This window comes from Bos mutus, chromosome 1, assembly GCF_027580195.1.
Source record: "Bos mutus isolate GX-2022 chromosome 1, NWIPB_WYAK_1.1, whole genome shotgun sequence".
NCBI classification, from domain to species: Eukaryota; Metazoa; Chordata; class Mammalia; order Artiodactyla; family Bovidae; genus Bos; species Bos mutus.
Genome location: NC_091617.1, coordinates 1,001,510 through 1,024,470, shown reverse-complemented (window position 1 = coordinate 1,024,470; position 22,961 = coordinate 1,001,510). Strand labels below are relative to the sequence as shown.

At 40.8% G+C, this 22,961-nt stretch overlaps 1 protein-coding gene across 6 annotated transcripts in view; it reads left to right on the top strand.

Annotated features, from left to right (window-relative positions):
• The window catches only part of ITSN1 (intersectin 1), a 252,754-nt gene that overhangs the window by 132,512 nt on the left and 97,281 nt on the right, over positions 1-22,961 (top strand). For all 6 annotated transcript variants that reach the window (XM_070365814.1, XM_070365651.1, XM_070365712.1 and 3 more), the window contains 3 exons: positions 16,426-16,553; positions 20,732-20,961; positions 21,973-22,094. In XM_070365814.1, the coding sequence (XP_070221915.1) occupies positions 16,426-16,553; positions 20,732-20,961; positions 21,973-22,094 (480 nt within the window). The remainder of the gene's footprint in view (positions 1-16,425; positions 16,554-20,731; positions 20,962-21,972; positions 22,095-22,961) is intronic.

Below are 22,961 nucleotides of genomic sequence, written 5' to 3'. Positions count from 1 at the left end.
GGCTTTCTTATCTCTCCTTGCTATTTTTTGAAACTCTGCATTCAGATGTTTATATCTTTCCTTTTCTCCTTTGCTTTTTGCTTCTCTTCTTTTCACAGCTATTTGTCAGGCCTCCCCAGACAGCCATTTTGCTTTTTTGCATTTCTTTTCCATGGGGATGGTCTTGATCCCTGTCTCCTGTACAATATCACTAACCTCATTCCATAGTTCATCAGGCACTCTATCTATCAGATCTAGGCCCTTAAATCTATTTCTCACTTCCACTGTATAATCATAAGGGATTTGATTTAGGTCATACCTGAATGGTCTAGTGGTTTTCCCTACTTTCTTCAATTTAAGTCTGAATTTGATAATAAGGAGTTCATGGTCTGAGCCACAGTCAGCTCCTGGTCTTGTTTTTGCTGACTGTATAGAGCTTCTCCATCTTTGGCTGCAAAGAATATAATCAATCTGATTTCGATGTTGACCATTTGGTGATGTCCATGTATAGAGTCTTCTCTTGTGTTGTTGGAAGAGGGTGTTTGTTATGACCAGTGCATTTTCTTGGCAAAACTCTATCAGTCTTTGCCCTGCTTCATTCCGTATTCCAAGGCCAAATTTGCCTGTTACTCCAGGTGTTTCTTGACTTCCTACTTTTGCATTCCAGTCCCCTATAATGAAAAGGACATCTTTTTTGGGTGTTAGTTCTAAAAGGTCTTGTAGGTCTTCATAGACCTGTTCAACTTCAGCTTCTTCAGCATTACTGGTTGGGGCATAGACTTGGATTACTGTGATATTGAATGGTTTGCCTTGGACACGAACAGAGATTGTTCTGTCGTTTTTGAGATTGCATCCAAGTACTGCATTTCAGACTCTTTTGTTGACCATGATGGCCACTCCATTTCTTCTGAGGGATTCCTGCCCGCAATAGTAGATATAATGGTCATCTGAGTTAAATTCACCCATTGCAGTCCATTTCAGTTCGCTGATTCCTAGAATGTCGATGTTTACTCTTGCCATCTCTTGTTTGACCACTTCCAATTTGCCTTGATTCATGGACCTGACATTCCAGGTTCCTATGCAATATTGTTCTTTACAGCATCGGACCTTGCTTCTATCACCAGTCACATCCACAGCTGGGTATTGTTTTTGCTTTGGCTCCATCCCTTCATTCTTTCTGGAGTTATTTCTCCACTGATCTCCAGTAGCATATTGGGTACCTACTGACCTGGGGAGTTTCTCTTTCAGTATCCTATCATTTTGCCTTTTCATACTGTTCATGGGGTTCTCAAGGCAAGAATACTGAAGTGGTTTGCCATTCCCTTCTCCAGTGGACCACATTCTGCCAGATCTCTCCACCATGACCCACCCATCCTGGGTTGCCCCACTGGCATGGCTTAGTTTCATTGAGTTAGACAAGGCTGTGGTCCTAGTGTGATTAGATTGACTAGTTTTCTGTGAGTATGGTTTCAGTGTGTTAGGAAACTAACTAGGAGTAAAAAACTAATTAGGACTTAGTTTTGTTTTATATTCCTATAAATTGTTCATCTATAGAAAGAAAGTTTAGTTCACCTGTTATCTACTAGTATGGTGACACTGGAGAAATACTTGTAGAGCGTAGACTTTTAAAAGTAGTTCATCAAAGGGGACTTCCCTGGTCATCCAGTGGTTAAGACTGAGATTCCAGTGCAGGGAACTTGGGTTAGATCCGTGGTCTGGGAACAAGGATGCCACGTGGTATGGGGCATGGCCAAAAAAAGAAATCATTGATCAGAACATTAAAACCTGTATTCAATTTCTAGCCCCATAAATGAGGGTTCCATTTAGCAAAATCCAACTCTCATAGTTTCTTTGGTACAAAACTACAAATTTGGTACAAATTCACTTCTTTTGACGCACACTCACGTTCATGTCCCGTTCCTTAGCAATAACGGCATGAAGGGAACAATAACATAGAGGTAAGCAATCTACCTGCCAATGCAGAAGGTGCGGTTTCTATCCCTGGGTCGGGAAGAAATCCCCTGGAGAAGAAAGTGGCAACCCACTGCAGTACTCTGCCTGGAAAACCCATGGACAGAGAAGCCTGGGGGCCTACAGTCCATGGGGTCACAGAGAGTGACTGAGCACAGCACATAGCACAGGGAACAATAGTACCCTGTTTTAGCTCAGATTCTCAAGCATAAGACTGTGTTCAGGAAGTGTAATTGTATTTAGTTTCTTGAATGAGAAAGGGTTTAGAGGGTAGATATGCTGTTTCCTTTTTCTTTCTATCTTTCTTTTTAATATGCCGTCTGGTTTAGTCCTGTCTGCCAGCTGTCTAGTTCAGATTCATTCTTTTGAGAATTGCTCCTTTTTTCTTCAGTTAAGCAAGAATTACATTTATGCCTACTCACTCAGTTTCTGATAACCAATGATGGAAGTACTCAAGTCATTAATTAAAGAGCAAATCAATTACTTTTACAGTTAAATTAATAGATATTTCAGATTGGTAGCAATCTAAAAATATAAACCATACTTACAGTTCTGGTCAAGAACTGGTCAGAGCTATGGATCATATGGCCTCTAGAATCGTGGACCTTTCCATTTCTATTTCACCTAATGGAAATTGAAGACTCATTTTTTTCCTCTTAGAAAAGACTATTTTTCCATGCGGGATTCCCAGGTGACGCTAGTGGTAAAGAATCTGCCTGCCAATGCAGGAGACACTAGTTGGATCCCTGGGTCAGGAAGATCCCCTGGAGAAGGAAATGGAAACCCACTCCAATATGCTTGCCCAGAGAATCCCATGAACAGAGGAGCCTGGAGGGCTGCAGTCCGCAGGGCCAGAGTCAGGCACGACTGAGCAACTGAGCATACATTTTTGCATCCTTTTGTAGTAGACAGCTACCTTATAGATATGATATTTATGTTTTCCAGAAATGATCCCAAGTCAGAAATGTCTTTGTGATTTATCACCCAAAATCAAGAATGACTTTAAAAAGGAAAAAGAATGAATAAACTTGGCTTTTGTAGGTCTATCAAAAAGGGAGGAAACGATGGCACTCTGACATTAAAGCTTTTATGCTCGAATTCCAACTGATAGCCTTTTATTTTTACTACCTTTTGTGTGAACAGTAAATTTCAGTGGACCAAATTTATCTATCAAATTTTCTGCTTTTAAAATGTATTCTATATGCAGAAACTTTTATCATGCTTAGGAATCAATAATTTCATATTCATGTTCTAGAAACCTCAATTTAAAAATTCAATTATCTTTGACTTTTCTCTTTTTATCTCATTTTGCAGGAAAATCAAGACAATTTTTTGGGGAATCTATTTGCCTTAAGGGCACATAGAATCATTCTGATCATTATTTTTCTTACCTACAGTGCTTAGCTGTAGGTGTAAAATTATGATTCTAGCAAGTGTCAAATACCATTACAAATAGGAGCTTTTTAGAGAGCAGCACTTGACCTCACATTTCCTTTGGCAATGTTAGTAGTTACTGGCATAGTTTTCTTTGGCCCTTACAGGTTAACGTTCCATATTTTAATATCCTCACTATGATACAGAACAGCAACATAAAGTGCAGCTTAATAGTTGTCAGGACTCTATTGTAAGCTAAAACAGAATCGACACAAAGCGTCTAGATGTTACGTCTTGTGCTGAAAAGTCGAGTCCTTGTTGGTCCCCGCTAGGCACTGTGTGCTGGCCGAGTTCTAGCATGAATGGCGTTTTTTCCAGTCAGTGGCGATGGAGGACGCAGTGTTTCAGTGCCTGGCGGTTCTCCTGGGCAGCGTCATCCACTTTTAGACTTCTTTCTAAAGCTTTCCCTGCACTGCTCAGACAATGCACATCTTTCTCAAACTAAGGATGGTGAACCATCTCCAGCTCTGTGCTTCAGTTTCCCCCATGCAGATGAGTGCTCAGTGTCTAAATCAGCATTTACTGTGAAGTGCTAATAAGCCTTCTTTGTAAAAGTTAATCATGATTAATTAGTATAAATCATGGAGTATGAGTGAATCTTTCCTCTTGGAAAATTGTGTGTCTGTTGGTGTGGGTGTGTGATGGAAGCTCTGAACTACGAGATGGATAAGGTACTATATACTGTAGTCTTTATACCAAGCATATTTTAGATCATTGAATTTGCCATGTGGCTGCAAAAATTTGAAAGACCATACTTGGTCATTATTTGGGTCAATATGCATATTTTCAGCAGCAGATAGTATAGTCAGTATACTATTCCAAAAATGGATAATCTTTTATTTCTCAGAAAAATGTGAGTATTTAGGACTGATTCAGAGTTAAGAATTATGTTCCGTAATATACTTGGGAAATCCAGGCTTTGTAAATTAGATACAAGATGCTATTAGAAATATAAACTCTGCCTATAATGCTACCAGTTCTAAAAATTGCTCCTAGGAACTGAATTGTTGTTGAGATGAGAATGCCAGTTATAGTAAATAAGGTTCTTGGCTTTACTGAGGCTTTTATGCTCTTGGTTTCAGACACTTGCTTTCAATGGCAGGCTCATTCATTATGAAGGCAGTGAAAGGCAAAATGTTTAGCAACCAGGGAAGAAAAGAAAAGAGCTGGAGAAGGAACTGCAGAACAGAATGAGATGTCAGGAAAAAAATGCATGTGCAGGGAAACAAGGACAGAAAGGAGAAGATCCAGAAAGAGGAGATCCAGAGACAGCAAGAGAAATCAGTGTGAATTCAAATAACCATGTTGTTTTCTCATATTAGTAGAGTAATGTTTGGCTGTTTTGTGGCTTGTTCAAGATCAAATTTTATTTTTACCTGTATGATCCTTTTGAAAAGACTTTTTTTGCATAGAAGTAATAATATGCTGTAACTCTCATTGAATGTACTTGTGATTATGGAGACTTCAGGCAGATTCCTTCAATGTAGAAAAGTAATTAAACACTCCCAAGACTCGAAATAATTAACAAACATTGTGTGTTAGCTTCTGTGCCATACCAGTAGGCTTGTTGCTTGGTTGGTTGAGGTTTTTAGTAGTAGTGGGGGGTTTTCTTTTGAGATTTTAAAAAAGTACTTAACAAAAGGAGTTCAGTTCAGTTCAGTTCAGTTCAGTTGCTCAGTCGTGTCCGACTCTTTGCGACCCCATGAACCACAGCACGCCAGCCCTCCCTGTCCATCACCAACTCCCGGAGTTCAGCCAAACTCATGTGCATCAAGTCGGTGATGCCATCCAGCCATCTCATCCTCTGTTGTCCCCTTCTTCTCCTGCCCCAATCCCTCCCAGCATCAGGGTCTTTTCCAATGAGTCAACTCTTTGCATGAGGTGGCCAAAGTATTGGAGTTTCAGCTTCAGCATCAGTCCTTCCAATGAACACCTAGGACTGGCCTCCTTTAGGATGGACCGGTTGGATCTCCTTGCATTCAAAGGGACTCGCAGGAGTCTTCTCCAACACCACAGTTCAAAAGCATCAATTCTTTGGCACTCAGCTTTCTTCACAGTCCAACTCTCACATCCATCATAACCACTGGAAAAACCATAGCCTTGACTAGATGGACCTTTGTTGGCAAAGTAATGTCTCTGCTTTTGAATATACTATCTAGTTTGGTCATAACTTTCCTTCCAAGGAGTAAGTGTCTTTTAATTTCTTGGCTGCAGTCACCATCTGCACTGATTTTGGAGCCCCCAAAAATAAAGTCTGACACTGTTTCCACTGTTTCCCCATCTATTTCCCATGAAGTGATGGGACCAGATGCCATGATCTTCGTTTTCTGAATGTTGAGCTTTAAGCCAACTTTGTCAGTCTGCTCTTTCACTTTCATCAAGAGGCTTTTTAGTTCCTCTTCACTTTCTGCCATAAGGGTGGTGTTATCTGCATATCTGAGGTTATTGATATTTCTCCCGGCAATCTTGATTCCAGCTTGTGCTTCTTCCAGCCCAGCATTTCTCATGATGTACTCTGCATAGAAATTAAATAAGCAGGGTGACAATATATAGCCTTGACGTACTCCTTTTCCTATTTGGAACCAGTCTGTTGTTCCATGTCCAGTTCTAACTGTTGCTTCCTGACCAGGGAGGGTAAAAAGACAACTTAAAAAATGTTTTCTTATTCTCTTCTTTAGCCAAACTCCTGACAATTAGATCCTTCAGACTGACATGCATTTTAAAATAAAGGCGTATTGCTTTATAGATAAAGCTGAGACATTTGGGGAAAACTCAGATTTTCAGGACAAAATAGAGTCAGTTTTCTCTTTCTGGGAGCATAAGGATACCTAGCAAAGACTCTTGGGAGACGTGAGAGAGGATTCTTTGTTAGCTATATATCTACTGCAGAAAAGACAGGGTTTTCTATTAATAGCTCTTCTCTCCTTTTTTGTTTATCTGTCCTCTCATCCCTTTACAAACACACACACATGTACACACACACACACCCATTCATTCCTCTTCGACTCTCCCATGGCACTGTGATACACTGACTGCCAACTTGTGCCATGGGGAGCTGGACTTTCTATTTGGTTGAATATTGACCACAGACTTAGAAATAATCTTTAAGCATGTTCTCAGAATTCAAATAACCAGTCTATTTATCTCTCTATATATATATTTCCAATCAATATTTTTTTTTATATTCCTCCTGCTTTTCATGCATCAAGAATGAATACATTTTATAATTTTGCAGGAAATGGAATATCAGTTCATCTTGATTGGAGTAAAACTTCTGTTTTGAAATAGTGATATTTCTGATTTTTCCACACTGGTAGGAGTTCCTCAGTCTTCATGAGGTTTGTTGGTTGGCTTTCTTTACTGATTTTCCATTTGTTTTACAACCACTTAATTGGGATAAGTTACCATATTTTAAGACCCTGAATCCTTTTAAAAATTCTGAGTTTGTCTGCTATGCAGTGTCCTTAGGTGAGAAATAAAGTGGCGTTTATTTATGCAGAAGCACGCCTACCTGAGCAATCTGTAAATCACCCCCAATGTTTGTATAGAAGCGGGACAGTTTACAAGGCTTTTTTTCCAGTGTGGAATCATCTGTTTGCTCTTTGTAGCACCTTCTCTTTGCTGTAGGTGAGGCCTAGAAAAGGACCTGCCAATTGTACTCTCCCTTATCAAGCTGATTCCCAAGGACAGGGAAGGTCTGGAGGCTTTGAGTTTTTTGGCATGCACTAAAGTTTTCTGTGGAAGCCAGGAAAGACTCAGGCTGAGTTTCTTGGGTGGAGTGTGGAGAGAAAAATAAAAAGCACTTCTAGCTTTCTGTAAGTATTAGGTCTAGACAAAACAAACACCTGCAGTTTCTGATGCTGGTACCTAGATCAATTTCCTATGTGGTCCATTTAATATTAACACATAAATGATCGGGTGATTTTTGCAGAGACTAATGCCTGATGTAAGTGGATATTTGAAACATTTGTGGTGAGTGATGTTCAGATAACAAAAGATGTGTGACTACCTCTGTGGTCAATACATTGTTGACAGTACCAAGATTGTTGTTAAGAAATGTGTCTTCCACAGTTTATGTTGATTTGTGGTGTTCAGTTCATGACAGTGAAAGTGTTAGTCCCTTGGTTGTATCCCATTCTTCAAGACTCCATGCAAGTAGCCCGCCAGGCTCCTCTGTTCGTGGAATTCTCCTTGCAAGGATGCTAGAGTGGGTTGCCATGCTGTCCTCCAGGGTATCTTCCCAACCCAGAGATCGAACCCCAGGTCTTCTGCATTGCAGGCAGATTCTTTACCATCTTAGCCACCAGGGAAGCCCATGAATTTCTACTAATTAACCAGTTGCTTTTGTCTTTCTGTTCCAAGAGATAGTCTGAGAAAAACAAACAAACAAACAAACCAGAAGCAGGCTAATACTTCAAGAGTTAGATGACCAAATAGCAATGTATTTCCATAAATAGCTGGTCTTTCATAGACTCCATATTGCTACTTCATTTTCCCCCCTCTATTCACAAACTTTTGTGCAAAGTCATGTTTATGAAAAGAAATGCCATTCATATTGTGAAGGTAGATACTTCTCTATATTTCATGTAATGTCAGGTCACATAATACATTTATTTTTGAGAGTCTAAGACTAAATGAAGGAGAAACAGTCACAGTTTTTTAATTCAGTGATTCTGTGCCACTTGCCTATCAATAGGACAACTGTCTTTAGTGAACTTGAAATTGAGCCATGTTTCTCTGGGCAAAAAATTGGATCTTCTCGAGTATTCAATTTGTGAAGCATATTGCTTTTGAAATACTTTGGCTGTCTGCCACAGGATATCCAAAGATGTTTTTTGGTGCAAATATCTTCATTCCTTAGGGGAAATAAGTGACTTTTCCCCCTTAGTTGAAAGAAGAAAGAGGCAACCTGATTTTCATTTATCTTAACTAACACAAGACAATCGTTATTTGCCAGTCATTTGCTTATTGTGGTTTATATCTGTGCTTGATCCAACACCTCTTTGAGAATCTAATAAAAGCAGCTGTGTGCCTTCTCAGCAAGAAAGATGCCCATATACCCCAGTTTGCGTGCAGTCTTATAATGTTCACCAATCTAAAGCTCATTTATAGACACCGGATAAGAAACTCCTCTCTGTCTTCGGATTCTGGAGATATTACTGATGAAAAGAAAAATCTTAATTTATATATACTACACATTTTATTGAAGTTTTCTTTTTCCCATATATTTGTTCATAGTTGGAACTTATTAAATGGCTAATCATTTCTTATTTATTAATAAAGTCTCCATACTTTATTAGGAGTTAATATTAGGCTATTGTTCACCATATCTAGTGTTAAACATACACCTTTGAGTAGAACACAGAAGAAAGATCAACTGAGTTGTACACATACAATGATATTGCTAGATGAATATCCAGCTAATAAAATAAATATGTGATTATAGAAAAAACTGGTAGAAAGTAGGTTAATTTGAGGAAGAGCTACAAGTGAGGTATGAGTGTTGATTCATAGTAATTTCTGATTTGTTCTATTTATCTTAGTTATAATAGAGAAATAACTCTGACAAGATTTGGTAGAATTTACAAGGTCACTTACGCCAGGCTAATCGCCCAATAGCTGCTATGATTTGTGTGAGGATGTTTTTCTTAGCTGCTTTTCCCAGTAGTTTGCTCATTTCCTAAGTAAAGCAAGAATGTAATGACATGAGATCTGCCACCTGGAAAATGTTTTCCCAGAAAAAATTAAAAGGCAACTTGTAAAGTAAGAGTACTTATACTTGAGTTTCTGAAACAGTATTGAGAAAGAATGAATGATCAGGGCAGCTCTCTGCTCCCATGTGAAGGGACCCATTGCTCCTTGTCATGCCTGGAAAGGTGGGTCGTTGTTAGTTTTTAGTTCATATTTCTTCATTCTATAGGTTGCCTTCTCAGAAGAAGTTCAACTTTTAAGAATGTAATCAGCTTAGGAATCATACATTTTCTGCTTATTTTGGTTCATGCCTTCTTAAACTCCTAAGTCCAAGAAAAAGAGGAAGATCTAGAACGGCTTCCTATTCATAGCATCTTGATTTTCTTATATTTGATTGTGTATCTCAGCAGTATTTGACTCGGGTGAAGGAAATGACAGAAAAACTTCTCAATCTTCAAATCTGGATCATAAGATGTCAGAGCCTTCTGTTACCTAATTTGACATCTGTTATTTTATGGCTCCTGCAAACTCCATTGCCTTGGAGGTGCTTGAAGTTGCAGCTTATTTAGACAGTTCCAAAGATAGGTTCAGCTTATCCTCTAATTCTCTTATACTCAAAATAAATGTGCTTTAAAATTTTTTTAAATATCTTCCTTCGAGTATTTGATACATTTAAAAATTGTTTTAAAATTGTCTCGTTAGAGTGGTTTTTCTCCTGTTCTTTAAATTTATTTCTGATTGCTTTTCATTTTATAGTGCCTCATAATATGTTCCTAGCTTTGTTCCCATCTGTCAAGACTTTGTATTTGGTAATTGTTGATCCATAAATTAATAGATCTCCTATTACTAGAGCCCAGTATAGAAATGGGCCGTATAATTCTTTAGTAAAATGAAAAATCTTCATTTGTGCCTGTGGTCTACCCTGTGCATTGGTACACCATGGCTGGAGTGCATCCTAATTGGCTATTGCTTATGCAGTGTTTACATGTTATTAAATATTCTGAATACCACTATGCCTAAAATACACTTTTCCTGAATGAAATAAGAACTTTTCTATTTTAATATACAGGCAATGGCACCCAAATCCAGTACTCTTGCTTGGAAAATCCCATGGATGGAGGAGCCTGGTGGGCTGCAGTCCATTGGGTCGCTGAGAGTTGGACACGACTGAGCGACTTCACTTTCACTTTTCACTTTCATGCATTGGGGAAGGAAATGGCAACCCACTCCAGTGTTCTTGCCTGGAGAATCCCAGGGACGGGGGAGCCTGGTGGGCTGCCGTCTGTGGAGTCGCACAGAGTCGGACACGACTGAAGCGACTTAGCAGCAGCAGCAGCAGCAGGTCCCTAAACATCAAACTAAAATGTTATTCCTCCTCTGTCATTTTTTACTCTTTTGTGTTTAATTTCAGCTCAGAATTATTTTGCTTACTGCTAACTGCTAAGTCACTTCAGTCGTGTCCGACTCTGTGCGACCCCACAGACGGCAGCCCAACAGGCTCCCCCGTCCCTGAGATTCTACAGGCAAGAATACTGGAGTGGGCTGCCATTTCCTTCTCCAATGCATGAAAGTGAAAAGTGAAAGTGAAGTCACTCAGTCGTGTCCGACTCTTAGTAACCCCATGGACTGCAGCCCACCAGGCTCCTCCATCCATGGGATTTTCCAGGCAAGAGTACTGGAGTGGGGTGCCATTGCCTTCTCCGATTTTGCTTACTAGTTATGCATTTTTTTTAGCTTATGCCATAAAAATAAAATCATAAATAAAAGAGACATTGAGATAAATTTAGAATAAATTTTTATGGTGATGAACAGTATCTAAGAATTTAATAGATCTTAAAACTACAAAACAAACAAAAAAGAACCCTGAAGATCATCAACTCTGCTTCAGCTGCTGGCCCACATCAGGGACCTGAGAATAAAATCCTGTTATCTTCGTTCCCAGGCTTCCCTGGTGGCTCAGCGGTAAAGAATCTGCCTGGCAATGCAGGAGACACAGGTTTGATTCCTGGAGAAGTAAATGGCAACCCACTCCAGTACTCTTGCCTGGAAAATCCCATGGACAGAGGAGCCTGGCAGGCTACAGTTCATGGGGTTGCAAAGAATTCGAGATGACTTAGCTGCTGAGCATGCACACCATAAATTATTTTTTCTGAACCTTTTTGAGAATTTTGTGTGATTGAAAATGAACTTTGAAAATAGGATAAATTTCTATTTTTCATCATCTTTTACCCTTCCTTTTAAAGGGTCTCAGCCACTGGGCCAGTGAGATGTCAGGCCATCCCTCTTTGTGTTCAGGTCAGGTCAGTTCAGTTCACTCGCTCAGTTGTGTCTCTGACTCTTTGCGACCCCATGGACTGCAGCACACCAGGCCTCCCTGTCCATCACCAACTCCCGGAGCTTGCTCAAACTCATGTCCATTGAGTCAGTGATGCCAACCAACCATCTCATCCTCTGTTATCCCCTTCTCCCGCCCTCAATCTTTCCCAGCATCAGGGTCTTTCCCAATGAGTCAGTTCTTCACATCAGGTGGCCCAAAGTATTGGAGCTTCAGCTTCAGCATCAGTCCTTCCAATGAATATTCAGGACTGATTTCCTTTAGGATTGACTGGTTGGATCTCCTTGCAGTCCAAGGGACTCTCGAAAGTCTTCTCCAACACCACAGTTCAAAAGCATCAATTCTTTGGCACTCAGCTTTCTTTATGGTTCAACTCCCACATTTGTACATGACTACTGGAAAAAGCAGAGCTTTGACTGCATGGACCTTAGTTGGCAAAGTAATGTCTCTGCTTTTTAATATGCTGTCTAGGTTGGTCATAGCTTTTCTTCCAAGGAACAAGCATCTTTTAATTTCATGGCTGCAGTCACCATGTGCAGTGATTTTGGAACCCAAGAAAATAAAGTTTGTTACTGTTTCCATTGTTTCCCCATCTATTTGCCATGAAGTGATGGGACTAGATGCCATGATCTTTGTTTTTTGAATGTTGAGTTGTTTTTTTTTTAGCAACATGGTTTTGCCAGAGTTTTATTCGGCAAACAGGATAGTATACCCTCAAGGTGTGATGGCACACCAACCTCAAAGGAAAGGCCTCAATCCATCTTGGCTTCCTCCTTTTATACATTTGTCTTCTGCCCCCAACCCCTTGAGTTTGCCCTATGCAAATTAGGCTGGCCAAGAAGGGGGCGTGTTTGTTTCACCTGAAGTTCTCACTATGGTCTGTGGATCTTCTTTTGTTCCACTTCTGTGGGCTTTTCTCTTTCTTTGTCTTTTAGCCACGCCATTTTGGACTCGTTTTGCCAATTCTAACTACCTAACATTGCCCCGTCAAGAGATGGGAGGCCCAGTTCTTTGGCAATAGGGGCATTGAGATCTCTCTGGCTACTCCCTGCTGAGCTGGGACAGCAAGGGGCATTGGGCCTCCCCCTATTAGTCTCAAGCCTCAGAGTCCTTTTAGCAGTGTCCATCTAAGCGTGATTGATATTTTCCGTGGTCGGTTGTAGTTTTATATATCTTTGTTGAACTGGCACTGCATGTTGTAGCTAGTTGACCTGGGCAGAGATGAAACGGGTTAGACAATTGATAATACATGGAGCAATCACAAGCAACATCAATATGGTGATGACAGGGATTAGTAGGGACACTGGTCAACTCCAAATCCCCCCTCGCCTGGAGAAGGATCCCCTAAAAAGAGATTGTAGCCACCCCAAGTACTCTCCAGCTTGTTCTTTGAGATCCCATAGGATCTGAATGTCTTTCTTGAGGACTATAAGACTTTATTCAACTTGGCTGGAGGTATTTACCCAGAAACAACATTTCTCATTCAAGATGGCTCAAGTCCCTCCTTGTTTAGGGTTCAGGAGATCTATCTCCTGTCTGATTTGGAGTATAACCCCTGCCAAGCTGTGTTGGCTCATTAGAGCTAGCCTGAGAAATCTTATCCCCAGAAACTTAATTTTGGGGGTGTTCATTAGAATGGCACTCATCTGTAGTCCTGAATAGGTATCTGAACTCTCCCAGGGGCTCACAGGTATATTGAGTGTCCTCTTCTGGTTTCTTCCATGGCTTGACTTGTCATGCCCTGGTACCTTGACTGCTGTGGGGGTAGAAAGTATTACAGTGGAGGGGCCCTTCCATGTGGGCTGCAATTGAGCCTTTGGGGACCCATCTTTCCAGACTTTAATTTTGCACTCCAGGGAAGCCCTAAGGTAAACCCCCAGTCCTTGAATGTTGGGTTTTAAGCCAGCTTTTTCACTCTCCTCTTTCACTTTCATCAAGAGGCTCTTTAGTTCCTCTTTGCTTTCTGCCATAAGGGTGGTGTCATCTGCATATCTGAGGTTGTTGATATTTCTCCTGGCAATTGATTCCAGCTGTGCTTCATCCAGCCCAGCATTTCGCATGATGTACTCTGCATATAAGTTAAATAAGCAGGGTGACGATATACAGCTTCATCATACTCCTTTCCCAATATGGAACCAGTCCGTGGTTCCATGTCTGGTTCTAACTATTGCTTCTTGACCTGCATACAGATTTCTTAGGAGGCAGGTAAGGTGCTCTGGTATTCCTATCTCTCGAAGAATTTTACACAGTTTGTTGTGATCCACACAGTCAAAGGCTTTGGCATAGTCAGTAAAGCAGAAGTAGATGTATTTCTGCAAGTCTCTTGCATTTTCTGTGATCCAGCAGTTGTTGGCAATTTAATCTCTGGTTCCTCTGCCGTTTCTAACTCCAGCCTGAACATCTCAAAGTTCTCTGTTCACGTACAGTTGAAGCCTAACTTGGCGAATTTTCAGCTTTATTTTGCTAGCATGTGAGATGAGTGCGATTGTGCAGTAGTTTGAACATTCTTTGGCATTGCCTTTCTTTGGGATTGGAATTAAAAACGGACCTTTTCCAGTCCTGTGGCTATTGCTGAGTTTTCCAAATTTGCTGGCTTATCAAGTGAAGCACTTTCACAGCATCATCTTTTAGGATTTGAAATAGCTCACCTGGAATTCTATCACCTCCACTAGCTTTGTTCATAGTGATGCTTCTTAAGGCCCACTTGACTTCACATTCTAAGATGTCTGGTTCTAGGTGAGTGATTGCACACCATCATGGTTATCTGGGTCATTAAGACCTTTTTTGCATAGTTCTGTATATTCATGCCACCTCTTCTTAATATCTTCTGCTTCTGTGTGCTGACTTTTGGATTCCTCTCTTAGGACATAAAGAGTTTCAATTAATACTACTCCACTGCAGTTTTTCCTTTTCTCGTAGAGATATTAACTTGAATCAAGAGTGCAAACAACTCTTAACAGGAATTGATCCTTGTTTTCCACTTGTCTCTGAAATATCAAATCCCAAATATTAACCAGATTTTTCATTCATATGTTTAGAGATTACTATTTATGTTTGATTCAAGATCAGTTTTATATCCCATAGTACAGCCATGAGAAAGAAGATTAAAAATGGAATTCTTTTTTCCTGGTGCTGATTTTCTTCTCTTAGAACTGTACACAAAGCAAGACTTAATCATCACTTTCTAGTCTCCACTCTTGGCCTTCCATGGCCCCTCCATAGCTGAACTCGAGACCCAAGTTGCTGTTGTTGTTGTTTAGTCGCTAAGTCGTGTCTCTCTTTTGCAACCCCATGGGCTGTAGTTTGCCAGGCTCTTCTGTCCATGGGATTTCCCAGGCAAGAATACTGGGGTGGGTTGCCATTTCCTTCTCTACGTGATCTTTCTGGGACCAAACTTGTGTCTCCTGCATTGCAGGTGGATTCTTCACCACTGAGCCACTAGGGAAGCCCCCTGTCCCAGATACCCATCATAATTTGGAAGTCACATGCCCATGGCTGTTGCCCTAAGGAATATTGACCTTACAAAGTTGCATCTTCCTGCTCATCCTGCCTGGCTATTTCCTGACTCATCCGCCGGGTTCTCCACTGAAGCCCCTTCCTACTTTCTGTCCTTCTCCTTCTCTGGAGAGCCTCCTCCTCTTCATCCATCCCTCCTCCCCTAGTACATGCTCCCCCTAACCTCCTGATCGCCAGTTACACTTTTTTCCCATATCCCATGGATCCCTTTTAGGACTTCTCCTTGTCACTTATGGTATACTGAATGCTTATACATACAGTTTAACTTTATCTTAAGAACAGTTTAGCTAGTGGGAAAAGGTTACCCTCACTCTAGGGCTTTTCTCTAGGAATAAATGCATTTTAACATTGATCTTCTCCAGAGAGTTCTTCTGCCTTTGATGCCTGAGCTGTGAATTAACTCTAAAGGTAGAAATAAGGCCAGAAGAAACCTCCTCACATGGACTTACCTATGAGCAAAGCAAGAGAAGACAGTGCAGGTCTTCATTCTTAAATCGCACCAAATAGAGCCTGGGGCCACCCCCCCGCCCCCGCCCCAGCCTCACTGGACAGACCAGGAGGTCAACTAGAACTTTACTCATGGTTCTGCTGGACACTTGGGCATGTCTGATTTTTTTATTGACACAAGTAAGAAGAGATTTGGTGACTGAATCTGTTAGTGACCATTTGATTCCTATAGAATCAGAGGATTTTCCCTCACCAACAGGCATTTCTTTGTTCTTCATATTTTTGATTATTTCAGCTTCTGACTTGAATACTTTCTATATTGTAACATACACTTTATTTTCACTAGCCTTCTGAGGAAATTACTGTTATTCCTGTGTTAGTGTCACATGAGGAAATCAGATCTAGAGGAATGGTCAAATTATAGGTTTTTACCTTCCATCTGACTACTGGTTTAGTTTGGGGCAGCTGACAACTTCACGGTTTTAGTAAAAGATGCTCTGGAAGATGTCTGATTTGAAGCAAAATAGACCCCAGGGGAAGACTCAAGGTTGTTGGGGAGAAGGATGTCCCTTTGTTTTAAAGCAGCGTGTCACAAGGAGGAGCCGAGGTTTTCATGGTTTGATGGAGGGAATGTGTGAAGAAATGTGTGTATCTTCAGAGCCGATGAAGGTTGGTGTTGATTATTATCAAAAGAATCTTAAGGTTCCGTTCATAGTCATCACCATTCTTAAAGTTGGTTGTGTTCTATTATTGTTGCTGTGTCTTGAGCAGTATAGTTTCTCTAATGTTCATCCCTCGTAAGCTCCTTCTAAAACACCTCATGGACGTGGTACAGGGTATTATGGCTCCTAAAATAAGACCTCGAACAGCTTCTGGAGATCAGTCATGTCAGTGTAGGGTGACTTTAGTTTTCCGGGTTAATGTCTTTGAAACCTGAAGCATTATCTCCTACGTGTTCAGGCTTCCCCATTATGAAATGTTGCATGCTGATAAACAGTAGAAATGTCTCCCAACACATGTTGCTACATGAACTGTTTCTTAATTATTTATAGGAACTTAGAGAAATACATAATAAGCAGCAGCTCCAGAAACAGAAGTCCATAGAGGCTGAACGACTGAAACAGAAGGAACAAGAACGAAAGATCCTGGAATTAGAAAAACAAAAAGAAGAAGCCCAAAGGTGAGTCTTTTCAGTGGATTGTGAACCCATCTGGAAGGAACTTTAGGTACTCACTACTCTTCGCTGAACTTCTCCAAGTTCTTACTGCACCAGAAAGAGCCCTCAGTTTTTAATGTGTGTGACTCAGTGGTAAAGAATCCACCTGCCAGTGCAGGAAATACAGGTTTGATCCCTGAATCGGGAAGATCCCCTGGAGAAGGAAGTGGCAACCCAGTCCAGTATTCTTGCCTGGGAAATCCCATGGACAGTGGAGCCTGGTGGGCTGTAGTCCATGGGGTTGTAAAAGCATCAGACACAACTTAACAACTAAACACAAAACAAGCAAAAGCACATATGCATGTAAATCTTTGCGTATATAAGTAACCTCTGAAGTTTTCGGTTGGTGCTCAGAGATCTCTCAGGTTATGATTATGTAGATAAATGGAATTACACAAGGATTTGGGCCAATTGATATGCCTGTTTGCATGCCAGTGACCAACATATGTTTCCAGTTCACAGCCTTTTAATAACAATAACCATCAGAGTCTTGGGTTTGAAATCAAAGTCCCTGATCTCACTGGCCGCACAGGGTTTCTCCAGTGGGGTGAATAGTGTATACCACCATCTTCCTTTTTTCAACAGCAAATGAAATTTGAGGTCAAAAGGAGAAAATTTGCTGTTGCTGCTGCTTAAGATCCAGACATATTTTTGTTAGTTTCTGTTTGAATATTTGTGTCTGTTTCTATCTGCTAGTAATATTTTGCATCTGGTAAATTACTAGTGAAATAGTAATTTTTGCACCTGGTGTTTTTGGTTTTGTTTTTACATGCCAGTGGGTAAGTAGGTAGGGTCTCAAACCAATTTAGAGGACTACTTTATGGTTTTCTTGGGGCTAGGTCTAGGATTATGCCCCTAGACCTATCCCCTTGGATGTGTTGATTAGCTCCATTCTTTTATCTATAAAGTTGATTATTTATAATATGTTCCACCAAAATTTTATATCCCTACAGAGTAGAAATAAAGATACAGTGTCATCATATGGAAAGTTTAAATTTTCTGTGTACAATTATATGATAAATAGTACCCAGAATTTAACTTCAGAAATTACATGATTATATACTTTATTTTATTTTTAATTTTTTATTGGAAGGTATTTGCTTTACAATATTGTGTTGGTTTCTACCATATATCAACATGAATCAGCCACAGGTATACACATGTCCCCTCCCTCCTGAGCGACCCCCGCATCTCCCACCCCATCCACCCCTCTAGGTTGTCACAGAGCACTGGGGTGATCTCCCTGTGTCATATAGCAAATTCTCCCTGTTTTACATATGGTAATATCTGTTTTACATATGGTAATATGTATGTTTCCATGATACTCTCTCAATTCCTCCCACCCTTTCTCTCCCTCACTGTGTCCACATGGTTCCCTTTGTTAGTGAAATATGTGAAGCAAATTTTATTGTGTTTTTTTTGTTGTGTTATGAATAACAATTAACATTCTTACCCCTCCAAAAAAATGTTTTTTATAGCATTCTTAAAAGATGTTTTGAAAATTGTAACTGAAATGCTTAAGATTTAAACTAACAAGAATTCTACTGCACTGAATCTTCATGATTATTCGAGTAGAAATAAATATAATATTTTTAAGTGGAGAATGAAAGTTCTCTTTGTTTATGTTATGTTCCCTTGGCTGTTTCCTGATTCCACAAAATGACCTTTGTGCCTTGGCTATGTCACAAGGCTAGCGGATTCAGGTTGTGAACAGAACCGAGTGGCCTGGGTCAATCCTGAGGCCTGTATGGCTGTGTGACCTTGGCCAAGTCCTTCACTCCCTCTGCCTCATTTTCCTCTTTTGTAAAATGTGGATGATTAGGACCTGCCTACCTCGTGGGCTTCCCAGGTGGCTCAGTGGTAAAGAACCCACCTTCCAAGGCAGGAGACCCGGGTTCAATCCCTAGGTCAGAGAGAACTCCTGGAGGAGGACATGGCCACCCACTCCAGTATTCTTGCCTGAAAGACCCCATGGACAGGGAAGCTTGACAGGCCATAGTCCACAGGGTCCCCAAGAGCTGGACAGACTGAGCGACGGAGCACCAGGTGGGAGAGTTAAAGTAGTTAACAGATGTGGAGCCTTCCCTGGTGGTCCAGTGGCTAAGACTCCAGGCTCCCAATCCAGGGGGCCCAGGTTTGTTACCCAGTCAGGGAACCAGATCCTGCATCCTGAAACTAAGACCTGGGGAAGTGAAAGTGAAAGTGTTAGTCGCTCAGTCGTGTCCAACTCTTTGTGACCCCATGGACTGGAGCCTTCCAAACTCATCTGTCCATGGGATTCTCCAGGCAAGAATACTGGAATGGGTTCCCATTCCCTTCCCTAGGGGATCTTCCTGACCCAGGGATCAAACCCAGATGTCCTGCACTACAGGTGGATTCTTTGCCCTCTGAGCCACCAGGGAAGCCCAAGAATAGTGTAGTGAGTAGCCATTCTCTTCTCCATGGGATCTTTCCGACCCAGGGATTGAAACCAGGTCTCCTGCATTGCAGGCATATTCTTAACCATCTGAGCCACCAGGGAAGACCTGGTACAGCCAAATAAATAAAAATAAATATTTTTTTTAAATGTGGAAGACTAATTATTAATAACATGGTATAATTTATTATTGCACATTAGTTTCATTCAAAGTGTGGTCATCGGGACTTCCCTGGTGGTCCTGTGGTTAAGATTCCACACTTCCAGTGCAGGAGCTGCACATTCAATGCCTGGTCAGGGAACTATGATCTGACATGCCATGCAGTGTGGGGCCCCGCCCCCCACAAAAGTGAAGTGTGATCATTAGGGAGTCCCCTGGTTGTCTAGTGGTTAGGATTCAGTGCTTTTACTGCAGTGGCCTGCGTTCAGTCCCTGGTTTGGGAACTGAGATCCCACAAGCCACTCAGTACAGACAAAAATAAATAAATTGTGATTGTTTAAGGAACTTTCTGATTTTGTAAAATGTTGTGGAATGCGAGAAAAATAATTCTTGGTAAGAAAAATTTATCATTCCTAGTCTTTTCCTATGGATTTCATACTGAGGTCATCATACTTTTCAAGGCCTAGATTTAATTGCACTCTATCTCTTTGTGTCGGCTACTTTGACGAACAAAGTAGTCAAATTCAGTAAAAGATAGAAACTGTTGCTTAGTAAAGGATGGTTACTACCTCCAGTGTTCAGAATAACCTCTTGGTTTCTGTTTCAGTTCTGGAGAGCTATTCATGTGCTACATAAACGGGCATGTGCCCTCCATGATGTAATTGTTCATGGACTTCTCTAAGCAATCTTTCACTTGCAGTGTTGGGTATACTTTCTATCCATGGAAGTTATATTCCTGTGTGTTTGTGTCTTTTTCTTTGCAGTTATATACCAGTTTTTTGTTTGTTTGTTTATTTTTAAAATTTTGTTTTATTTATTTTTTTTTTTGAACCATGCTTTTATTTATTTTATTATTTTTTTTTTTACATTTTATTTTATTTTTAAACTTTACAATATTGTGTTACTTTTGCAAAATATCGAAATGAATCCATACAGGTATACATGTGTTCCCCATCCTGAACCCTCCTCCCTCCTCCCTCCCCATACCATCCCTCTGGTCATCCCAGTGCACCAGCCCCAAGCATCCAGTATCGTGCGTCGAACCTGGGACTGGCGACTGTTTCATACATGATATTATACATGCTTCAATGCCATTCTCCCAAATCTTCCCACCCTCTCCCTCTCCCACAGAGTCCATAAGACTGTTCTATACATCAGTGTCTCTTTTGCTGTCTCGTACACAGGGTTATTGTTACCATCTTTCTAAATTCCATGTATATGCGTTAGTATACTGTATTGGTGTTTTTCTTTCTGGCTTACTTCACTCTGTATAATAGGCTCCAGTTTTTAAATGGAGGAGTATTTTCCTGAGTTCTCTAATCCCTTTATAAACGACATCAGGAATTTTCTTTCTGTGTCTTTCTAAATCATGTGATCTCGTCTTACCCAGAAGGGGAGCCCTGAGAGCCTCTGTTTTGTTGATTCAGATCGTTCACCTGAAGAACAAACAGTATCCCTTGGTGCTTAGCATCCCATTGACTAGATAGAGCTCTTTATGGAAAGAGACGTCACGGCAGTGTTAACATGGAGCTGCTTCCATGCTGTAACCAGGCGTTTTGTTGACAGACGAGCTCAGGAAAGGGACCAGCAGTGGCTGGAGCACGTGCATCAGGAGGATGAGCAGCAGCGGCCACGAAAACCCCACGAGGAGGAGAAGCTCAAAAGGGAGGAGAGCGTCAAAAAGAAGGACAGTGAGGAGAAGGGCAAACCGGAAATGCAAGACAAGCTGAGTCGGCTTTTCCACCAGCATCAAGAACCAGCTAAGCCCGCTGTCCAGGCACCCTGGTCCACTGCAGGTATGAGAGACCAGAATTAGGCTAGCAAATAAGCACTCTCCTCCCAGGTCCTTCGGGGAAGTAGCCATATCTGATCAGGCTCTGTCTTGGCTACGTTCATAGTCGTGAGAAGGTCAGTCATTTTTTGGACAGTGCAGATGTTCATTATCTAGCATCAGTTTAGAGGTCTCTTTTAGGGGCCCACACCATGGCAACCCTTGGCCCAATTATGCTGGCATCCAGAAGTCGTTTGCAGACAGCAGTGGCATGAAATTTCATTGCCAAGTGCCATTCATACAGCTGTATTCCACATGGAGATCATTACCCTTCTTGCCAAAGAGGAACCTGCTGCTTCTCCAGTGTGTTCTTTTCTCTGGGAATTTCAGAGCTGTCTCAGCAGCAGGAATTGGTATTTCTTCTCCTGGCCTGTACTCAGGAGGCATTCACTGTTCTTGGTCTGTACTGCGTCCAGTTGTGGTCTTACCTTTTGAATGTTTTTTGCCCTTTGAACACAAATGGCCTCCTAACTTACCTTTTATATGACCACGCATGGGGCCTGCAGCCTCAACATTTCTATATCACTTAATAGGGGCAATTAAAGTTGTGCTTCTTAGCCCTCCCGTATGAGTTGACTGATTTGAGATTTACGTCACATTCAGTCTACTGCATCCTGCTAGACACCCTGCGTTGGGGGAGAGAGGTCTTGATGCCTTACAGATGTGCGCTGCTGGTGTCTAAGCCAGGAGGCAGAGAGCGGGGGCGTTAGCACCGTAGTAACCTTTGTTTCGCGTCCACTAATGACCTCTCAGATGGGATGGAGCTGCTGACATCAGATTTGGCTCTCCTTTGGTTTCAGAACCAGACACATCCTCACTGAATGTCTTCCAGAAATTCCTTGAGTAGATGGAAGTGGTTCAGATGTGAAGACAGACAGCAGAGGAGATAGATGTCGGTAATTTGGCTTGTGTCATACATTTCTGTCCCATGTAGCATTTCATTTTTGTCCCCTTCCCCTCCTTTCCTTATAAACAGAAAAAGGCCCACTTACGATTTCTGCACAGGAGAATATAAAAGTGGTGTATTACCGAGCACTTTATCCCTTTGAGTCCAGGAGTCACGATGAAATCACGATCCAGCCGGGAGATATAGTCATGGTAAGAAAGCCTCCAGCGAAAGTCTGGTTTCTGTTGATGGTTAGCATCTGTCCTCTTCTTGTACTTTATTTGACAGTTGTAAAATTGTGGGCGAGTGTGAAATCCAGTAATCCAGCATTTGAGTTTTTGAAGTACTGACTCAGTCTTCTTCCTTTTCTATTTGAATGAGAGACAGCATTTAAAAATGCATCACCTTAAAATAGAATTGTTAAAGAAAAATGGGTTCCTGACATAGCCTTGTGTATTTTCAAATCTGTAAAGCTCTGGTAATTTCAGAGTTTAGATTCTTACTGAGATACTATGAGTAGTCTTTCAGAAATAGTTTTAAATGCAAAGTATCTGATCACAGTTGCCAGTGATAACTTTTCTATCTATTTTTTTCCCTTTACTCATGTAAACTTTGAATTGCCTGAAGAGTAATGAACTAAATACAGTTAATCTGCTTTCCTACTCTGTAAATGAACAGATGAAAGAGTTTAGGATTTTGCTTGTCATAGCTTTTTTTCTTTAAATATAAGAATTAAATATATATATATATATAAAATAATTAAATATAATCTTGTGATTGTAACTAAAGCAATAGTAACCAGTTTGAGAAAGAATAAAGGAATGTGGTTGACCTGAATTCTTTCCTAAAAGAAATCAGTAGTTCCTCAATCCAGTTAATGTACGTCTTAGAAGTGGTCAAACTTTGCATTACTGTTGGCTTTTTTTTTTTTTTTTAAGATGGAAATGGTTCAGAATTTTCAAAGAACTGTGAAAATTAATAATTGAGACAAACACACTTCCCATACTGGGACCCTATGTCATTGAAGTATAAAGGATGTCGTGTAGCCACAGTAATTACTCATACATTCATTTTGCATT